This window comes from Pseudorasbora parva, chromosome 20, assembly GCF_024679245.1.
Source record: "Pseudorasbora parva isolate DD20220531a chromosome 20, ASM2467924v1, whole genome shotgun sequence".
Lineage (NCBI taxonomy): Eukaryota > Metazoa > Chordata > Actinopteri > Cypriniformes > Gobionidae > Pseudorasbora > Pseudorasbora parva.
The window spans coordinates 34,317,585-34,337,485 of record NC_090191.1 but is presented as its reverse complement, the minus strand read 5'-3'; the positions used below and the strand labels follow the sequence as shown (position 1 = coordinate 34,337,485).

At 41.7% G+C, this 19,901-nt stretch overlaps 1 protein-coding gene across 1 annotated transcript in view; it reads right to left on the bottom strand.

Annotated features, from left to right (window-relative positions):
• The window catches only part of LOC137049122 (uncharacterized), an 85,110-nt gene extending 75,388 nt beyond the window's left edge, over positions 1-9,722 (bottom strand). The window contains 10 exon segments of the mRNA XM_067427505.1: positions 2,322-2,640; positions 3,251-3,550; positions 3,927-4,241; positions 4,392-4,691; positions 5,149-5,460; positions 5,547-5,849; positions 6,097-6,411; positions 8,040-8,178; positions 8,475-8,522; positions 9,633-9,722. Of these exon segments, the coding sequence (XP_067283606.1) occupies positions 2,322-2,640; positions 3,251-3,550; positions 3,927-4,241; positions 4,392-4,691; positions 5,149-5,460; positions 5,547-5,849; positions 6,097-6,411; positions 8,040-8,178; positions 8,475-8,522; positions 9,633-9,722 (2,441 nt within the window).
• Between the last annotated feature and the right edge of the window lie 10,179 nt (positions 9,723-19,901).

The following is a 19,901-nucleotide window of genomic DNA, read 5'->3' as shown; positions in this document are numbered from 1 at the left end:
ACTTCAGTGCCGTTCTTTGTTCTTTTCTCAGAGAAAAGCTTAACTCCAAGTCTTCCAGAGTCGCAGTCAAAGCAAAGCTGATTCGAAAGACCGCCGTTTGCCAGTTTCTGTGTTTACTAGAAGCACACAAACGCAGTCGTCATTATGGCCCCGCCCACCGACCCTATACACGATGTGATTGGCCCGGCAAGAGTTAGGCGAATACAGCTCAGAGGGGTATTGAGAGTTGTTAGACGACACTCGCAGGCAGATTAAATTTGCTGCCGCTAGGGTGCGTCTAGATTTCTAGGCTAGGAGATCCCCCCTATTGACAGAAATGAGAGAGGGAGGGGGAGATGTGAGGGAGGATGTTTCAGGCGTGACTTTTTACCGCCCTGAGTCGAAGTACTCTCAGAAGTGCTGTTCCGCCAAACATTATTGTTCTCCTTTTTAATCTGCTTAGAAAAGCGCCACTTTTTATTTTATGTCACCATACTTGATCGTTGAACTATTCGTGTAACTGTATTTAAATAGTGACACCGTGGAGGTGTTTGGTCGCTTCTAACTTGATCTCTGTTTGGTACCGTAGTAAATGAACTGGGCTTAGTGGGCTAAGCTAAATGCTATCAGATCGTCACCGCGCGTCAGAGTGATTAAGTTCACGCACTGAGATGAGAGAGGTATGTATCAACTCGTCTTAGTTAAGGGAATAACATAGATTAATATGAAAAAGCGGTGAAGTATCCCTTTAAACTGTGTTCCAAAGATGAACGGAGATCTTACGGGTGTGGAACAACATTAAGGTGAGTCATTAATGACATCAATTTCATTTTTGGGTGAACTAACCCTTTACATACAATAACCATACAAATATTTACAGGTTTCAAAACTAAATATTCTGGTATCACTTTACAATACAGGTGCACTAATATGCATTAATTCATGCTTAAATAATGCACAGATAATCATGAGTTAATGTATTATTAATGGTGAACTAACCCATTTACTAATGATTACTGCATCAGCAACTAATGAAGATTCTGCATGATTAATAGATTAAGTAATCATTAAATTGTTATTAGTTAAAAATGTCTAATGTATTCATTCCATAATAACATATCATATCAACTAATAATTTAAATTAACGTGTTAATTACCAAAAGTGGTCAAAGCAATGCATTTCAACATCCAGTTGTCTGCTTTAGTGAATCATTAGTTAAGTAAGGGATAATGTATGCAGCCGGTTATCAGGTCTTGCATCACTCTGAAGGGGTTTATTCTGCGATAACAACCGGCTAGGTGTGATTTATCTCGCTTATTAAACTGCTTCTAGTCTTAAATAGACACAAAATATTGTCTTGAGATTAAATATTTTATTAGCTCTTACGCAAAGCTTTCGCGAAGAAAAGCAGTTCCAAGCTGCCCTAAGCCTGTATCTATAGCTGAAGATTTGTTTTTACCATATGCTAAATGTTGAAAATGAATGCTGATAGGGTTAGTTCACCAATCTCTCAGAGTTATATTTAAAAAGTCCAGGCTAACGTTAATCCAAGCAGCAGTTGTAGCTGTTTTTGAAGTCAATAAAAATGCAGAATCGAATCGATGCGTTTGAGTAAAAAAAAAAAAATCCATATTTAAAACTTTATAAAGGAAACCGCCTTGAAGTCTTCCATTGTAACCCATGGCAGTTAAGTATTTAACATCCACAAGATGGCGCGAGCGTTAAGTCGTACCGGTCAAGATAACTCGTAGTGCCCGGTGTGTTATGGGAATAACATACCGCTGGAATGCGCGATTGACCAACAGAATCAAGTATTTCACAGAGTCGTGTAATAATGATTTATAAAGGTGTCATTACATTATGACTTTACTTGTTGGGGCACATGAATTGATTAAGTCATATGTAATTGTGGTTTTAATAGTCATGTGCCCCAACAAGTAGTCATAACATAATGACACCTTTATAAATCATTAGCTAATGATTAATTAAAGCAGACAACTGGAAGTAGAAATGCATGGCTTTTACCCCTTGTGGTAATTAACACATTAATTTACATTATTAGTTAATATAATATGTTATTAAGGAATGAATACATTGACACATTTAACTGATAAATATTTAATGATTACTTAATCTATTAATCATGCAGAATCTTCATTAGTTGCTGATGCAGTAATCATTAGTAAATGGGTTGGTTCACCATTAGTAATACATTAACTCATGATTATCTGTGCTTTACTTAAGCATGAATTAATGCATATTAGTGCACCCGTATTGTAAAGTGTAACCAATATTCTTTGTCACAACACAGCAATAAGTTATCAACAAACAGTTAAATTACTCACCCGAACAGATAACACCAGCATCAGAATTGTGAGTACATGCTTGTATGCCCCATCCTGATGACCCACAGTTCTTCACTGTTGACTCTGACCCAGCACATAACACAAGACTCATCCAGATTAGTCCTGATCCTTGTCCAAAATGAGTACCACCCAGAGCATCTACAGGTTCTCCACAGTCCAGCTCTCTACACACCACTGCAGCATCAGCCAAATCCCAGTCATCACCACACACTGTTCCCCACTGACCTCTGTGAAGAACCTCCACTCTACCAGCACAGCGACTGTTGCCACCAACCAGCCTCACATTCATTTTATCTAATTGACAGAAAATAGATCTCCATTAGCACACTAGTTTAAGTATCAGTATATCATATACAAAAATTCGGGCACTGGTAAAGCACAATGGCTCACTAGACATTCAGACACAGATTACTCCATTTCTGGTATCATGATGTGCTTGTGTTGTCACCACTGATATGTATCAACAACACACAGGACCAATATCTTTCAATATTTTACAACAATGTTTTATGCTTTAAAGTATGTTCTGAAATATACTTTGAATGTTATACATCTCTGAAACATTTTAGCCAAATTGTAATTATAAATATTAACTAGGCTGTTCACTATCTACTAATGTTTATGCTGACATTTTAAATAATGGTTTGTCTTTTCAAATCTACTTGGTTGGTTTGCGCAATTTGTTTTGCACTTCAGAATTTTCATCAAGGTGAACATATTGACGTTTTTTGGGGTGCATTGTCGGGTTTTTAGGGAGCGCACATTCCAGTGCACTCAAAGGATTTTTTAATTGAGACAGCCCTTAAAATGTCAAGATCCCTGGTCAGTGTTGTGACTACTGAACTAGGAAGCTGACTGAGATGAGTAAAAGGGATAATATTACTATCATATTCTTTTAACTCACCAGCACATAACAGCCCCTGGTAATTATCATGTGAACAGTTGTCTTTGTGTAAGGATGTTGGACAGTTGTGAATCTGAGACTCGTCTCCTCTGCACTGAATCTCTTGTGTCCACATCTGAGCGTCTCCTTTGCCAAAAGCAGCTTCTCCCAGCACCTGTACAGGAGCTCCACAGTCCAGCTCTCTACACACAACCTCTGCATCCTGCTGGTCAAAGGCAGCAGCACACACTGACACCCACGACTGATCATCAAGTATCTCTAACCTCCCAGAGCAGCTGGAGTTTCCAATAAGCCTGACACCTGAAGCAGCAAGAGACAACAAATTTGTCTCAATTTGTTTCAAAAGTTATCTAAATTTGTAATTCTTATCATTATTGGTCTACCATAAAGCACCACTTATTAATGTGAAAGAAGTAAAATAATCAAATTCTCATGTCAATCAAAAGTTTACTTTTTTCATGCAACATAAAAAAGGGAGTTTAAAGAACATCATGGGACTCTTTTCAATATAATAAAAGAAAAATAAGAAAAAATAAATACATGTTGTGCTCCACAAAACAAAGCCTTATAGGGTTGACAAGACAAAGAAAATGATGCTTGAATTCAATTTTTTTGGTGAACAATCCCTTTGAAGGAGGCGGTATATCAATGATTTAAAAATAGGTCAGTGTTTTACCTGAGCAAATGACTCCTGCATCTTTTGAATGATCACAGACATAAAAACCCCAATCCACTGATCCACAGTTCTTCAATGTAGATTCGGATCCAGCACATGTCTTGCGATATGTCCAGATTGGTCCTGATCCTGGTCCAAAATAAGCACCACTCAGAGCATCTACAGGTTCTCCACAGTCCAGCTCTCTACACACCACTGCAGCATCGGTCATATCCCATGCCGCATCACACACTGTTCCCCACTGACCTCTGTGAAGAACCTCCACTCTACCAGCACAGCGACTGGGACCACCAACCAGCCTCACTCTCATTATGTCTATATAATGAATAAAGAGAGAGCAAAGGCATTTTGACAAAGGGAAAAAATGAGAAAAAAATCATACAAAGAGAATAAAATGTATTAATATTCAATTTAAATTTGGGAACATTAACATTTAATTTCAGTTCATAAAAAAAATGCTCAAACCTGCACACACTAAGCCAACATAATTTTCATATGAACAACTGCTTTTATGTAAGGATGTTGGACAGAGGTGAATCTGAGACTCGTTTCCTCTACACTGAATCTCTTGTGTCCACATCTGAGCGTCTCCTTTGCCAAAAGCAGCTTCTCCCAGCACCTGTACAGGAGCTCCACAGTCCAGCTCTCTACACACAACCTCTGCATCCTGCTGGTCAAAGGCAGCAGCACACACTGACACCCACGACTGATCATCAAGTATCTCTAACCTCCCAGAGCAGCGAGGACCTCCAACCAGCCTTACTTCTGAAAGATCAAAACAGGAAAGAAGAAAATTTAAAATTATATAACTTAATAATGAGTCAGTCATATAATCAATAAATCAATCATATATTAAGAAATCATGTTTTTCTTTCTGAAATAAAATATATTTACTATAAAAACATATTATACATGTCAGCAATACTTTTTCCCAGTCCAAAAAGGCCTTGAAAGTAAGCAACAAAACGGCGTATAGTTATTGTCACTGTATTCTGCCCACATTTTCATGTAAACAATGTCTATGAATGAATCCTTTCAGGGCATTAGAATGTAGCATTAGAAACACGATTCTAACGTTTGTTTTTAACAAGGGCCCTGATTATTTGTCTAAACTTAACAGTGTGTGGTCAAAAAGGTTGAAAATGGTCATGAAAAATCTAAGTATGACTGCTTTTGTACAATTGTTCTGTAAATTAAGACAGGAATTTCAGCTTCAGCTTACCTGAGCAAATGACTTGAGCGTTCTTATCAAGACACGGAATAAGATCATGTGATTGTAAGAACTGACATTTCTTAAGTGTAGACTCTGAACCAGTACACATTGCATTTTTTATCCAAGTCGATTTTGATCCCAGTCCAAAATGAGCATCACCCAGAGCATCTACAGGTTCTCCACAGTCCAGCTCTCTACACACCACGGCAGCATCAGCCAAATCCCAGCCTTCACCACATACTGTTCCCCACTGACCTCTGTGAAGAACCTCCACTCTACCAGCACAGCGACTGGGGCCAACCAGCCTCACATTCATTATGTCTGTGTGAATGTAAGAGAAAAGGCTAGTGTAAATTTAAAATGTTATAATAAAAGTAAATGTTCTTTGTTATCCTTTGAAATGTTACCAGCACACAGCAAACCAATGCTGTTCTCATGTGAACAGTTGTTTTCCTCTAATGGTGATGTTGGACAGAGGTGAATCTGAGACTCATTTCCTCTGCACTGAATCTCTTGTGTCCACATCTGAGTGTCTCCTTTGCCAAAAGCAGCTTCTCCCAGCACCTGTACAGGAGCTCCACAGTCCAGCTCTCTACACACAACCTCTGCATCCTGCTGGTCAAAGGCAGCAGCACACACTGACACCCACGACTGATCATCAAGTATCTCTAACCTCCCAGAGCAGCGGGAACCTCCAACAAGACGTACTTCTAAATAAAACACAAATCAACAAAAGCTTATTTATGGGGCTTCAAGAGAATACGCCATTTTATTTTTAGTCTTATTATGATTAAATAATGTAAAAACACAAAAGAAAACCACAACAAATATAAATATGAAATGTATTCATTATTGAGGTCAATATTTTAAAATCAACATTCTTTAACATTTAGAAGCCAATGTGGAAGTACAAAAAATCTTGCTAAAATATTTATTTGAATATGTAAAATATTTTACCTGAGCAGATGACTCCAGCATCTTTAGAATGATCCCAAATATTTTTACCCCACCCTGTTGATCCACAGTTCTTCAGTGTAGATTCTGATCCAGTACACCTGACAATACTCATCCAGACTGGTCCTGGTCCTGGTCCAAAATAAGCACCACTCAGAGCATCTACAGGTTCTCCACAGTCCAGCTCTCTACACACCACCGCAGCATCAGCCAAATCCCAGCCTTCACCACACACTGTTCCCCACTGACCTCTAAGAAGAACCTCCACTCTACCAGCACAGCGACTGGGGCCACCAACCAGCCTCACATTCACAGGGTCTAAATATTAAGCAGTAAAAATTGGGATGAGAGTTTAATTCATAGCATTACAAAGTGTGACAACAGGCAAAATGGGACACATATGTCTGAACGTTTAAAAATAATATTTAGAGTTCACAACAAATTGAGCTCAACTGAGCTCAAACGCCTTTCTATCAGAACCAGCATTAACGTTTTGAGCAATTTGAGTTATGTCTGTTTGATTGGTCCACGCAAGAATTCGCTCTCCACGTGCATCAATGAGCCTATTTTAATATTTATATTTTTTATAAATATTTCTTCTGCAGTTGAGCTCTCGGTATTGTGTAAGAGGCTGACAGGGTAACACTAAAAGGTCTTTAAGGTTTTTTTCTGTTTTGTTTGTCATTATCTGTCATGAGTTAGGTTTGGCTTCCCTCTCTCTCTCAGCTGTGTGCTATCACAATCAGCGCGCTCCTCTTTGCATGCTTCTCTCTGGCTATTTAGTGACTCGTGTTTGTGGCTTCTTTGCCAGATTATTATTGAATGCATCTCGATCTAGTGCTGATCTCTCGTTTGTCCTGTCTAGTCTGGTCGGGTTGTCCAGTGTCTGTTCGTGTTGGTCTCACCTGTGTTTCTGTCCAGTCTCCTGCTGTACGTGAGTACTCTCTGGACGCTCTCTGTGGTGCTGAGTGCTGTGTCTGGGGTGGTTTCGCTCGCCACGGCCTTCCCGCTACGAGCTCAAGACTTCGGCCCGTTTCTAAGGACCGTATTCCTTTGTTTGTTCCTGTTATGCTCCAGATCTGCATCACCCGTGCTGTGATCGGCTATCTGCCTAAGTTCCATTAGTGACTTAATAAACATTTCTGTTCTGCACCTTTGCTTTTGGGTCCTTTCTACAATCTCTGACATTATCACAACTTCATGATCTTGACATAACATAATACAGCATTTACAGCATTTGCTGGATCATGAATGAATGATTCTTTTTCTTTTTTTGTAAAAATTTTCATGAGACTCAGTCAAGCTAACATGTCTTTCACGAATATCCAAATCCATGTTTATCAAATCAGAACTTCAAATGTGTGATCAATTTTCCTGCCACACAGCTCAAGGGACCGAAATGTCTGCATGGTTAGCGATGTTTGACGCAAATAAAATCATCAGCAACTTAGCCACCAGAGAAAAGTTAAGCAATGTATTATTTATTTATTTATGTATTTATGTATTTATTTATCTTTAATTTGAGAGAACATTTTCAAAGTTAAAATTACATGAAAAATGTAATTGAAATCTCAAGACAAAAAACAACAATATGGCTTCTTAGGGTTTCTGTAAATAATAAATATTGACATTATTTTAATGATATATTATAATGAATAAAAAGAAGACAATCATGTAAAACTTATTTATAGCAGAGAGAGAGAGAGAGAGAGAGAGAGAGAGAGAGAGAGAGAGAGAGAGAGAGAGAGAGAGAGAGAGAACGTGTCTTTTTAATCAAAGGAGCACATTCTAAATATTCTGACAATGAAATTACACAGTCATTTAAAGAACAAAAAACTCATTACATTTTATAGTTTAATTTTGAAGTGATTAAATAACATTGTCTGACCCCATAATTTCTAAAAAAAAAAAAAAAAAAAAACTTCTATCATTCTTTGTGTACTTACCAGCTGTGATGAGTATTATAACTGAAGACAGTAAAATGAGTGTCAGGTATCTCTCCATCTCCTTCTGCTCGATTAACTCAACATCCAGTACAAGCTTCTCCGCACTGATGATACAGAAGTACAGGCATCCTCTGAGCCCCTTAATGAGAGAGAAAGAGGTCCGACAACCGCCAATCACACTCACTGTTACCTTATTAGACAGAACAGAGGAAATCATCAAACAACTTCAGTGACAAATCAGAGGAGGCATTTATGACTTTCTCCATATATATCTAACTTTCAGAGCTGATGAACTCCTCCCCACCCATCAAGACACACACACACACACACACACACACACACACACACACACACACACACACACACACACACACACACACACACACACACACACACACACACACACACACACACACACACACACACTTGACTTACAGGAGACAGGAAGCTCTCCAGTTTATTTACAGCATCAAAGCCCAACACCTGCAGAGAAGAGATACAAGCTCCAGATAAATAATACTAACTGTCCTAAACATGCATATTTGTGTATATATATATATATATATATATATATATATATATATATATATATATATATATGTTATATTAACGTGTAATAAACTCTATAAAACAAATATTCTTTTTAAAAGCGTGCATGTAAATGTTTACCAAGAACACGATACACAAAAGTAAGCCCTTATTACACAAATCAGAAGTAAAAAAAAAAAAAAAAAAAAAAAAAAAACGTCATTAGCAGTGAAGATAAGCATGTTGTTCAATCTTTATGACCAGCAGAGGGTGCCACTGTAAAACCCAACAAGTTACGGTAACTCAAACCATTTGAGGAAACCGATTGCTTCAAACGTACTCGGTTACTTTCGTAACCTCGGTTCCCTGAGAGAGAGGAACGAGTATTACGTATGGGAAAAACTCCTTTTCTCGAGAATGTGAAGCAAAACTTTTAATAAAGGTATCTATGTAAAGCGCAGTGAGCTGCACGGCCATAGCCCAGCGCGAGGAGCGCTCTGATTGGCCGGGCCGCGGCAACTGCAGGAACCTATGGTGAGGCGGCTGAGAGGAACGATCCAATGGGGGGCGTTCCAGAAGCCCGCCGAAAAAGGTGCTTATATTTGCATACAGGAGGCTATATAAGACCCTAATTCGCCATAGGTGTCAGGTTTTAAGATCGACTGAAGCGATACCTGAGAAGCATAAACACGGCACGGAACGTAATACTCGTTCCTCTCTCTCAGGGAACCGAGGTTACGAAAGTAACCGAGTACGTTCCCTTTCGAGAGAGGTTCCTCGTATTACGTATGGGAACACAATTTAAAGCGCCGTGTGTGCTGACTGACCCAGTATACCCAAAGCACATGTTATAAACCCCCGAGACACCGACAGAGGCGGCTTATAAGGGAAATGAAGAACCGGAAGAGTCGGTTCGTTTGAACAGCTGATCGGACATAGTCGGATCTTATGATGAATGAATAGTGCTTAAGGACTAATGTGTACAGGCCAAAACGTAAGGCAATCTGTTTGCCAGGGTCAAGATAGAGCCTAGATGGAGAGAAGCCCTGCTTGTAGAGCTGGAACCTCCAACTTGTAGAATCGCTCGGCCCAGCCTGCCGCCGCACAGATATCTTCCAAAGAGATGTCACACGTCCAAGCCCAAGATGAGGCCATGCCTCTAGAGGAGTGGGCTTAAATGCCTGTAGGACAGGTTAGGTCCTAGACCTATATGCTAGTGGGACTGCATCCACTATCCAGTGTGAGAGACTGTTTCATGACAGCACAAACTTTAGTGCGGCCACCGAAGCAATGAAGAGCTGATCCGACTGCCTGAAGGGGGCGGAGCGCTCTAGATACAATCTCAATGCTCTGACTGGGCAGAATAGGTTTGCGTCTTATTCTCTCTGAGACGCGGGTTAAGCAGTGAAAAGACCTGCATACTGAAGGGGTTGATAGCACTTTCAGCATAAAACCATGCCTCAGTTTGAGCACAACCTTGAAGTTGCTGGACCCAAACTCAAGACAGGAAGGGCTCACGGAGAGTGCAGGTAAGCCACCCACTCGGTTAACCGAGGCCACAGCCAGCAGAAAAACGGTTTTGAGTGATATGTGCTTCAAGCTCGTGTTCTGAAGTGGTTAGGAGGGGGAACTCTTCACGGCCTCCAAAACCATGGCGAGGTCCCAAATAGGGACCGAGGTAGGGGCAAGGCGGGCTGAATCTCCTGGCCCCTTTAAGAAAACACACAATAAGATCACTTTTCCCTAGTGAATGTGCCGCGATCGGAGCGTGGCTAGCTGCTATGGCGGAGACACACACCCCGAGTATGGAGGGGGGACGACCCGCGTCCATTAGCTCTTGGAGAAAGCGAGCAGTTCCGCCAGTTCGCATGAGTGTGCGTCGATGTTTCGCGTAGCACATTGGTTAGAAAACCACTGACCACTTCAAAGCAGAGCTGCCAGATAGCAGGGGCTCTAGCTTCCGAAATAGTGTTCATAACTTGTCAGAGAGGTTCCCGGATACCGTTGATGGGCCATACGTGGAGGGCCCACAGCTCGGGATTGGGATGCCAGACCTTCCCTTTCATTGGCAGAATAGGCCATGGGGCTGTGTCTGACAGCTGAAACAGTTTGGAGAACCATGTGCGGTTCTTCCAAAGTGGGGATTAAAAAGCACAGGCTTGCAGCTGGATCGCGATCGGAGGGAACATATAGAGGGAGTCTGGGCCAACATGGGCCAGGGCATCCCTGTGTTTGCAGAAAAAATATTGGGCAGCGTGTGCTGTGCGAGCTGACTCGTTTGCGGGTAAAGGGACCATCCCCCTGGGGACATGGGTCCTCTGGATAACATGTCCGGACCCTGATTCAGAATACCTGGCACGTAAGCCGCCCTTAGGGAGCTCAGATTGTGCTCTGCCCATAAAAGGAGATGCTTAGTCATGCAGTGAAGAGAGTCTGATCTCGGCTGCCCTAGCGATTTTATGTACATTATCAAGACGTGGTGGTTCTTATGCCGTAAGTCTTGAGTCTATGACAATGACTGTACTGATAAGCCTGCCCCTCGAAGGCGAATCTCAAGAATGGCCTGTAGTGGGGGTGGGGGGTTATCGTAACGTGAAGTATGCGTTTTTCAGATCTATTGAGAAAACCCAATCCCCGGGGCGAATGTGCGCGGGGATTTGTTTCACCGTCAGCACCTTGAAACGAGCGTGTCATAAGTGCTTTGTTCAGATGCCTGGAAAATGGGCCTGAGACCGCCACCCATTTTCGGCATGAGGAATTAGCGACAGTAAAAACCTGACTCGCTAGCGTCGGGTGTACTGTTTCCGCCGCTCTCTTCTTTAACAGTCTCAATGCCTCAGCGAGAAGCACGTGACTGACACTGCTTCTTACAGAGGGCTCGACCACGGCTTGAATCGCGGGGTCTGCGAGCAAAACTGTAGCGAGAACCTCGTTTTATATGTTCAACACCCAATATTATATACCAGGAATGGCCTGCCAGGCCTGGGCTCGTAAAGCAAGGGGTTGAATTAGATTCGGGGGCTGGCCGCTTAGTAATAGGGGCCTGTTAGCCGGGTTGCTTGTGCTGTAACACTGCTTGTAACACTGTGGGGATAGTGTTAGTTTTGGCGGTGCAGGCTTTGCAGTGGGCGCGCGCCTCACATTTATATTGTGTGTGCGAGAGTGAACTTTGTGAAAAGTGCTTGGGTGCAGGAGTGCAGACTGTAAAGTGGGCACATTTCCTACATAGAAAGCTCTTTTGTGTGTAGTGTAAACAATGTGCAGTGGCGCACAACCTACGTAGAATACCCACGGTGCAAACCAGTGAGCAAATCCACAGGGGTAAACGCACACAGCATTAGTGTGCAGACGAGCGTGTTTAACACAGGCTAGTTGACTGCAATATTTAATCTCCAGTCACTTAACTTAAGGGAACTGGGAGAATGTAAGGAAGTGCGGGTGGTATGTGAGCCATTCCACAATGCCGTTATGTTCTAGTCTAGACTGAAAGCACACATGCAGACAAGCGTGTTTGACCACAGGCTAGTTGACTGCAATAAGGCTAGTTGACTTTATATGGTGTAATCCGGCCGCGGCGGGATTTATTTGTGATTTTGTGAGGCTGAATTAACAGTGCTTATGTAGGGGTGCACACTGTGTAGTGGACACTTTGTCTACAGTGTAAAAACCTTTCCAGCCGCCTGAATAAAGGGGACTGGAAGTGATAGAGTGAAAAAAGGGCTTAGCTTGGCAGCCATTTTCCGACGCCTTTATGCTCTGACAGTGAGCGCGTGCTATGACGTAAGCCGCGCTCTAGTCAGCAACGCGCTGTGGAAGGGGCGCGCGCTATCATGACAAGGCAGCCATTACAACTTCCTTGGCAGTAAGCGCGCGCTGCAGCGACATTGTTCTTGACATACCCAACAGCCCGAGCTCGCTCGTCTAACTTACTCTAGTATTCTCTGTCCGCAGCGCTTCAGCACGGCGGCGGTAGAATGAGCACGGCGAGAGCTTCGGCTCGAGTTTGTTTATTCACTCTAGTATTCTCTGTCCGCGGCGACAGCGCGACTGAACGAGAATTGGAAGCGTGAGGAAAAACTCTGTCCGCGGCGCTTCTAGCACGGCTCGAGTTAGTTTATTCACTCTAGTATTCTCTGTCCGCGGCGATATCGCGACTGAACTAGAGAAGAGGAAGCGTGAGTTAAAACTCTGTCCGCGGCGCTTCTAGCACGGCGAGAGCTTCGGCTCGAGTTTGTTTATTCACTCTAGTATTCTCTGTCCGCGGCGATAGAGCGACAGAACGAGAATTGGAAGCGTGAGGAAAAACTCTGTCCGCGGCGCTTCTAGCACGGCGAGAGCTTCGGCTCGAGTTTGTTTATTCACTCTAGTATTCTCTGTCCGCGGCGATAGAGCGACAGAACGAGAATTGGAAGCGTGAGGAAAAACTCTGTCCGCGGCGCTTCTAGCCCGGCGAGAGCTTCGGCTCGAGTTAGTTTATTCACTCTAGTATTCTCTGTCCGCGGCGATATCGCGACTGAACTAGAGAAGAGGAAGAGCGAGGAAAAACTCCGTCTGTCCGCGGTGCTTCTTCAGCACGGCGAGAGCTTCGGCTCGAGTTAGTTTATTCACTCTAGTATTCTCTGTCCGCGGCGATAGAGCGACAGAACGAGAATTGGAAGCGTGAGGAAAAACTCTGTCCGCGGCGCTTCTAGCACGGCGAGAGCTTCGGCTCGAGTTAGTTTATTCACTCTAGTATTCTCTGTCCGCGGCGATATCGCGACTGAACTAGAGAAGAGGAAGACTGAGGAAAAAGTCCGTCTGTCCGCGGCGCCTCCTCAGCGCGACGGTATAGTGACGAGAGCTTAGGCTCGAGTTCGCCTATTCACTCTAGTATTCTCTGTCCGCGGCTGTAGCGCGACGGAATGAGAGAAGAGTGAGAACAACTCTGTGGCAGCGGCGGAAGAAGAGCCGCGGCGGCGGCAGAGTGAAGAGAGCTTCGGCTTGAGTGTGCTCATGTCCTCTAACATTCTCTCTTTCCGCGGCGCTATTCAGCGCGACGGGACGAGAGCAGAGGGAGAGTGAGAAGAGCTCCGTCTTTCCGCGGCGCTTAACGACGCGGCGGAACGAGAGAGTCCTCGAGTAGAACAAGCCTGTAAGCTCTAGAAGTGGCGTTGCAGCGGCAACACACACACAAACACATATAACACTCAACATAGACACAGTTTAAAGGATATATAACGCCGGATGGCGTAGCTGGAACGGCAGAGAAGGCGGAGAGGGAGTCCGTCGTCCTCAGCTGCAGGTTCCGCTGGTGCCTTTTCAACGGCGGTGCTTCTTCCGGAGACCAGCGAAGGTATCGCTGAAGGAGATAAAATCTGACACCTATGGCGAAATAGGGTCTTATATAGCCTCCTGTATGCAAATATAAGCACCTTTTTCGGCGGGCTTCTGGAACGCCCCCCATTGGTTCGTTCCTCTCAGCCGCCTCACCATAGGTTCCTGCAGTTGCCGCGGCCCGGCCAATCAGAGCGCTCCTCGCGCTGGGCTATGGCCGTGCAGCTCACTGCGCTTTACATAGATACCTTTATTAAAAGTTTTGCTTCACATTCTCGAGAAAAGGAGTTTTTCCCATACGTAATACGAGGAACCTCTCTCGAAAGGGAACCAATTAAGTTTTAAAACCATTAAGTATGAGTACTGAAAACTCATATACATTGAGTTAAATTAACTCATATTTTAGTGTTGTTTAAGTGTTAAAACTTATATTTTAGTGTTGTGTTGATCAATTATTAAGAGTAAACTGAACTTAAAGATTTTAAGTTAATTTTATTAATTCAGTTTGAATTCAGGTAACAAATCTAACTAAGTCTTAACAACTACATGGTTACTTAAATGGTTTTAGGAAACAGATTGCGGCAAATGGTTTAAGTTCATCAAACTCAAAGTGATTAAGTTACATAAGACTAAGCACAAGCTAACATTGGTACAAAATGAAGACAGAACAGGAGGGTATTTTTAAGTAATTTATTGAAATATAACATTTACATCATAAATACAGTATGCCATATGTTCACAAATATAACTAGACAAAAAATATTAGACTTTTTCACCAAATAAAACAGCACAAACATGTTTAAAAAAGTCATAACATTTAAATAACAAAACATATAAAATAAAAAAAATTATGTAAAAAGGTACGTTTCCTCAAAAAGCAAAAGCACTGTATGATCTTTAATGTACTCTAAGTGTATTGCACTGACCGAAGACTTGGCAGACATCACCACCTCATCTTTAAAGACAATCAAAGCATCCAGTGGGTTTAAAGGTAACGTTCCCTCTTCCTCCTCGACAGTAAGGATGGTGACTGTTGGCTTCTGCACCTGGTCAAGCTCCTTTTTCTATATGCATTGGAAAAAAAGTTTGTATGTCACCACATATAAAAATAACCCTTGTCAGGGCAGACACCATATTTCAATTTTCATAAATAAAAAAAACGTTGTTATAAGGAACGGATAATTGTTGATTTAATTGGGCGTGTGCTTATTTAAAACCCTGTAGTTCAATTTTGTAAAGATGTTAAGTTGTTTGTCAGCAAGGTTTAATTGGGGGAAAAACATTTTCAGGGGTGTATCAGCCGAATGTTCTAGACCTTGAATTGAATGACGAATTGAATTAAATTCAAGCGATAATGCACACATTGCAAAACATTTGTTTTTCATGTCAGTATGTCATAAATAGAAAGAGGCAAAGATTTGTCGCTCACATCACGCCGCATCCAGTGTAGACAACATAACGGACTATAAGGGGCTCTTTTGTCCTGTCGCACTGCTCACATCCGGTGTAGACAAGGTGAAACAAGACAGATTTGATTAACACATTTTAAATGGATAATGGCAACACATCCTTGGTGTACATCACGTTCTTCTTTCAGATTAATATAATCAGAGCGGTATTAATAAATGTCCTGGTTAATCCAAGCATTATAATGGCAGTAAATGGCTGTCCAAAATTTGAAGCCAAAAAAGTGCATCTATTCATTATAAAAGTAATCCACATGACTCTGGAGGGTTAATAAAGTACTTCCGAAGTGAATCGATGGGTTTATATAAGAAAAATATCCATATTTAACTCGTTATAAAATAAGAAAATAACTAGTTTCCGGCGCAACGATGACGTCGGATATAGCGTAAAAAAGCATAACAGCCACGGCGTTGACGGCGGACGCAGCGTAAAAAACATAAATGATGTGACGATGATGTCGGGCGTTGCACAAGCGTTTTGAATCACGAGAGGATATTTTTCTTACACAAACCCATCGATTTGGACTTCCGGTTGTACACGCAACAAGATGGCTGCATAAAAGCTGCTGCTCCCGGCATTTTTAACTAAAAAGCCCTGAAAACTCGTAAAGCTAGACGTAAATTTGCTAAACAAAAAGGTACAAGGCAGGGCGATGGTGAAAGACAGGCAGACTAAATCGAAATCAAAGAAGCAGACCGAAATAATGAACGAAGAAATTGAAGCTAACGAAGACAGTGGCTTAGCTAACGCAAGCACTAGCGCGGCGGAACAGGAGGGCAACGTTGATCTACGAGCGATTCTCATGGAAATTAAAGACTTTAGAAAAGATAACACCCAACAACTACAGGAAATAAAGGAACAAATCAGCACTACCAATGCAAGACTCGAGGAGGTAGAAAGCCGTATACTCGACACTGAGGAACGAGTGCAATCGGTGGAAGACATCATGACTGAGCTGATTCATATTCAGGCCAGACTCGAGACGCAACTAACTGACCAAGAAGGACGCTCGAGGCGAAATAACTTAAGGATCTACTCCATTCCTGAAGGTGAAGAAAAAAATGCCCACTCAATGATAGACTTTATTGAAAACATGCTAAAAGAAAATCTGGAGCTCTCTTCGAGTCTGAATCTCCAGATAGAACGGGCCCATCGCGCACTCGCACCAGCTCCACCAGATGGAGCCCCACCGCGGTCCATCGTTGTGCGCTTTCTCAGCTACAGGACTAAAGAAGAGGTCCTTAGAAAAGCGTGGCAGAAGAAAGGGTTTAACTGGAAAGGTAAACAAATAAACTTGGATAACGACTACGCACCCAACGTGCTTCGACAAAGACAGTCCTACGCGGAGGCTAAGAAGATACTGAAAGAACGAGGGATAAGGTTTCAGACGCCATTCCCCGCGAAACTAAGGGTGTTTTACCCAGATGGAACACGGGTTTATTCCACGGCCGAGGAAGCAACGAAAGAAATGTTCGAGAAGGGCCTACCCGTCACTGTCATAAAACCACCCGCAACGCTGATGGAACAGTTAAAGAGACTAACGTGGACCGTGAGCGACGGGAACCGGAGAGAACAGCGACGAGGAAGAGAGCGCGCAACACGAGCAGGACCATCGACTAAAGCTAGACTTGAGCAGTTCCGAAGGGATCCAGCTTAAAGTAACAGGGAGCAGGAGAGAGATAGCCTATGCTAAAATGTGAAGCGAACAGCCTCAGGTACTTTTTAAGTGACTTAGTTATACCCTGTTCGCCCACTGGTCGAAAGTATTAAAGAGCAGATGTTTCCTGCATACGAGTGATATCTGCCTATTTAGATTTAACGCCGGGAAACGACAGTTTTGTTTATTTTTTTATTTTCTCTTTTGTTTGTTTTTCCACACGAATGAATGTGTGAACTGAGCAACAAGGACGTTTTAGCAGAGGGCCCACCCCTAACTGGGGGGCTTACCCTCCTAGAGACTGTACTACATCAGGTCTTACAGGGTTATATCATGTTAACCCCACCAATGGGAGTCATGTTAGTTTGGATGTATACAAGTATACATTATTTTACTTGTTTTACTATATGTTTTTGGTTTGCTGCTGTTCTATGCAGCTTAAAATCTGTTCTTGGGACAAGTGGTAATAATGGGACTGAAAACATTTCTTACTCTAATAATAATGACAGACACTAATCAATCATTGAATATCCTCTCCTTCAATGTAAATGGATTGGTCAATCCACAAAAGAGATCCAAAATACTGTCTAAATTGAAAAAGGAAAAGGCTCATGTAGCCCTTCTCCAGGAAACACACTTATCAGAAGCGGAGCACAAAAAATTAAAGAGAGGTCCTTATAAGCATGTTTTCTCATCATCCTACAAATCAGGGCATCGAAGAGGGGTAGCAATTCTAATTTCCCACCAAACTCGCTATGAGCATTTATCTGAAAAAAAAGATAAAGATGGTCGATACATACTGATCAAGGGGAGAATTGATGGCTTACTGGTCACCATTCTTAGCATATATGCACCACCTGGAAGTGATTGGGCATTTTACAAACAGTTATTCGAAATGATGACGTCAGAAACCCAGGGAATGTTGATATGTGGAGGGGATATGAATATGAGATTATCTAAACTAGATAGCTCGGGTACAAATTTACCTCAACAAAAATCACTCACTAGAAAGATAAACTGTATCATGACCGAAACTGGAATTATTGATATCTGGAGAGATTTCTACCCTTCTGGTCGAGATTACACACATTATTCTGCACCACACTCCACGTACTCTAGAATAGATTACTTTTTTACCTTTAGTAAAGACAGACACAGAATTAAAACATGCAACATTGGAACAATTGATCTATCTGACCATTCCCCCATACATTTATCCATCTACACTAATAACAATCCTAAATCCACAATCTGGCGACTTAATTCAAGTATATTAAATGACCCTAAAATTAAAGAACAATTAAGAACTGAAACTGAGTTATATTTTAAGGAAAATGACAATGGAGAAGTGACTCCATCCATCCTATGGGATGCATATAAAGCAGTTATAAGAGGGAAAGTAATTGCCTATACCGCCCTGTTAAAAAAACAAAGGAAAGAGAAGCTTGAAAAGTTACAATCCAATCTTAAAGAGTTACAAATGCAGCACAAAAGCACTTTAGACAATAATAAGAAATTGGAAATAAAAAGATTACAAAACGAAATTGACATAATCTATACTGAAGAAACTCAGAAAAAGCTATTATTTATAAAGCAAGGATATTATGAGGTAGGAGGTAGATCTACAAAATGGCTGGCATTTAAATTAAGGAAACAACAAGCTGACAGCGCAGTTTACAAGATTAAACATCCAAAAACTAGCTTAATACACCATGAGATGGATAAAATACAACAGAGCTTTGAAACTTATTATAAAGACCTATACTCCCAGCCAAAATTGGATAACGATAATTTGGCCCGAAAATTCTTAGACTCATTGGACCTACCAAAAGTGACAGAACAAGAAAACAGCAATCTATTAAAGGAAATTACAGAAAACGAAATTAACGCAGCAATAAGTAGGCTAAAAGCTCATAAGAGCCCAGGCACGGATGGCTTCACATCCGAATATTATAAGACGTTTGGAGAACAACTAACTCCAAGGCTGCGAACAGTCTGCAACTGGGCACTTAAAGGGGGAGAGATCCCCCCCACATGGAAAGAAGCAACAATCACGGTCATACCAAAAGAAGGCAAAGACAAAACGGAATGTGCTCATTATAGACCAATTTCAGTTCTAAATTTAGATTACAAAATTTACACTTCAATAATAGCCAAACGACTCAATAATATTATGCCCAATCTTATAAATACAGATCAGACGGGGTTTATTCGCCAGAGGCAGACCCAGGATAGTATTAGACGGACTCTCCATGTCATAAAACACATACAAAATAATAACATAGAAGCAATGTTGATAGGGCTGGACGCAGAGAAAGCCTTTGATTCTGTGAGGTGGTCTTTTCTTTATCAAGTTTTAACTAAGTTTGGCTTTCATGAAACCATTATCAAGGCGACCCAATCAATTTACAATAAACCAACAGCTCGAATAAAAATAAATGGTAGCTTGTCAAAGCCATTTACATTAGAAAGATCATGTAGACAAGGGTGCCCTCTCTCCCCAACCTTATTTGCTCTGTTTATAGAACCACTAGCCCAGTACATAAGACAAGATGACAACATTAAAGGAATAAATATGCGAGGGGGGGACCAAAAACTATCGCTATTCGCAGACGATATATTAATTTATTTAGGCCAGCCAAAGGAATCGTTACAGAGGCTGATGTCCACACTAGAAGAATTTGGGTCATTCTCAGGATATAAATTAAATATCCAAAAAACTCAGGTCTTGAACTTTAACTTCGAACCTCCTAGAGAACTACAAAACAAATATAATCTTAAATGGGGCCAGAATTCTATGAAATACCTTGGGGTGATTTTATGCAGAGACACCACAGCACTATTCAAATTTAACTATGGGCCATTAAACTCAAAAATTAAGTCTGATCTATCAAGAT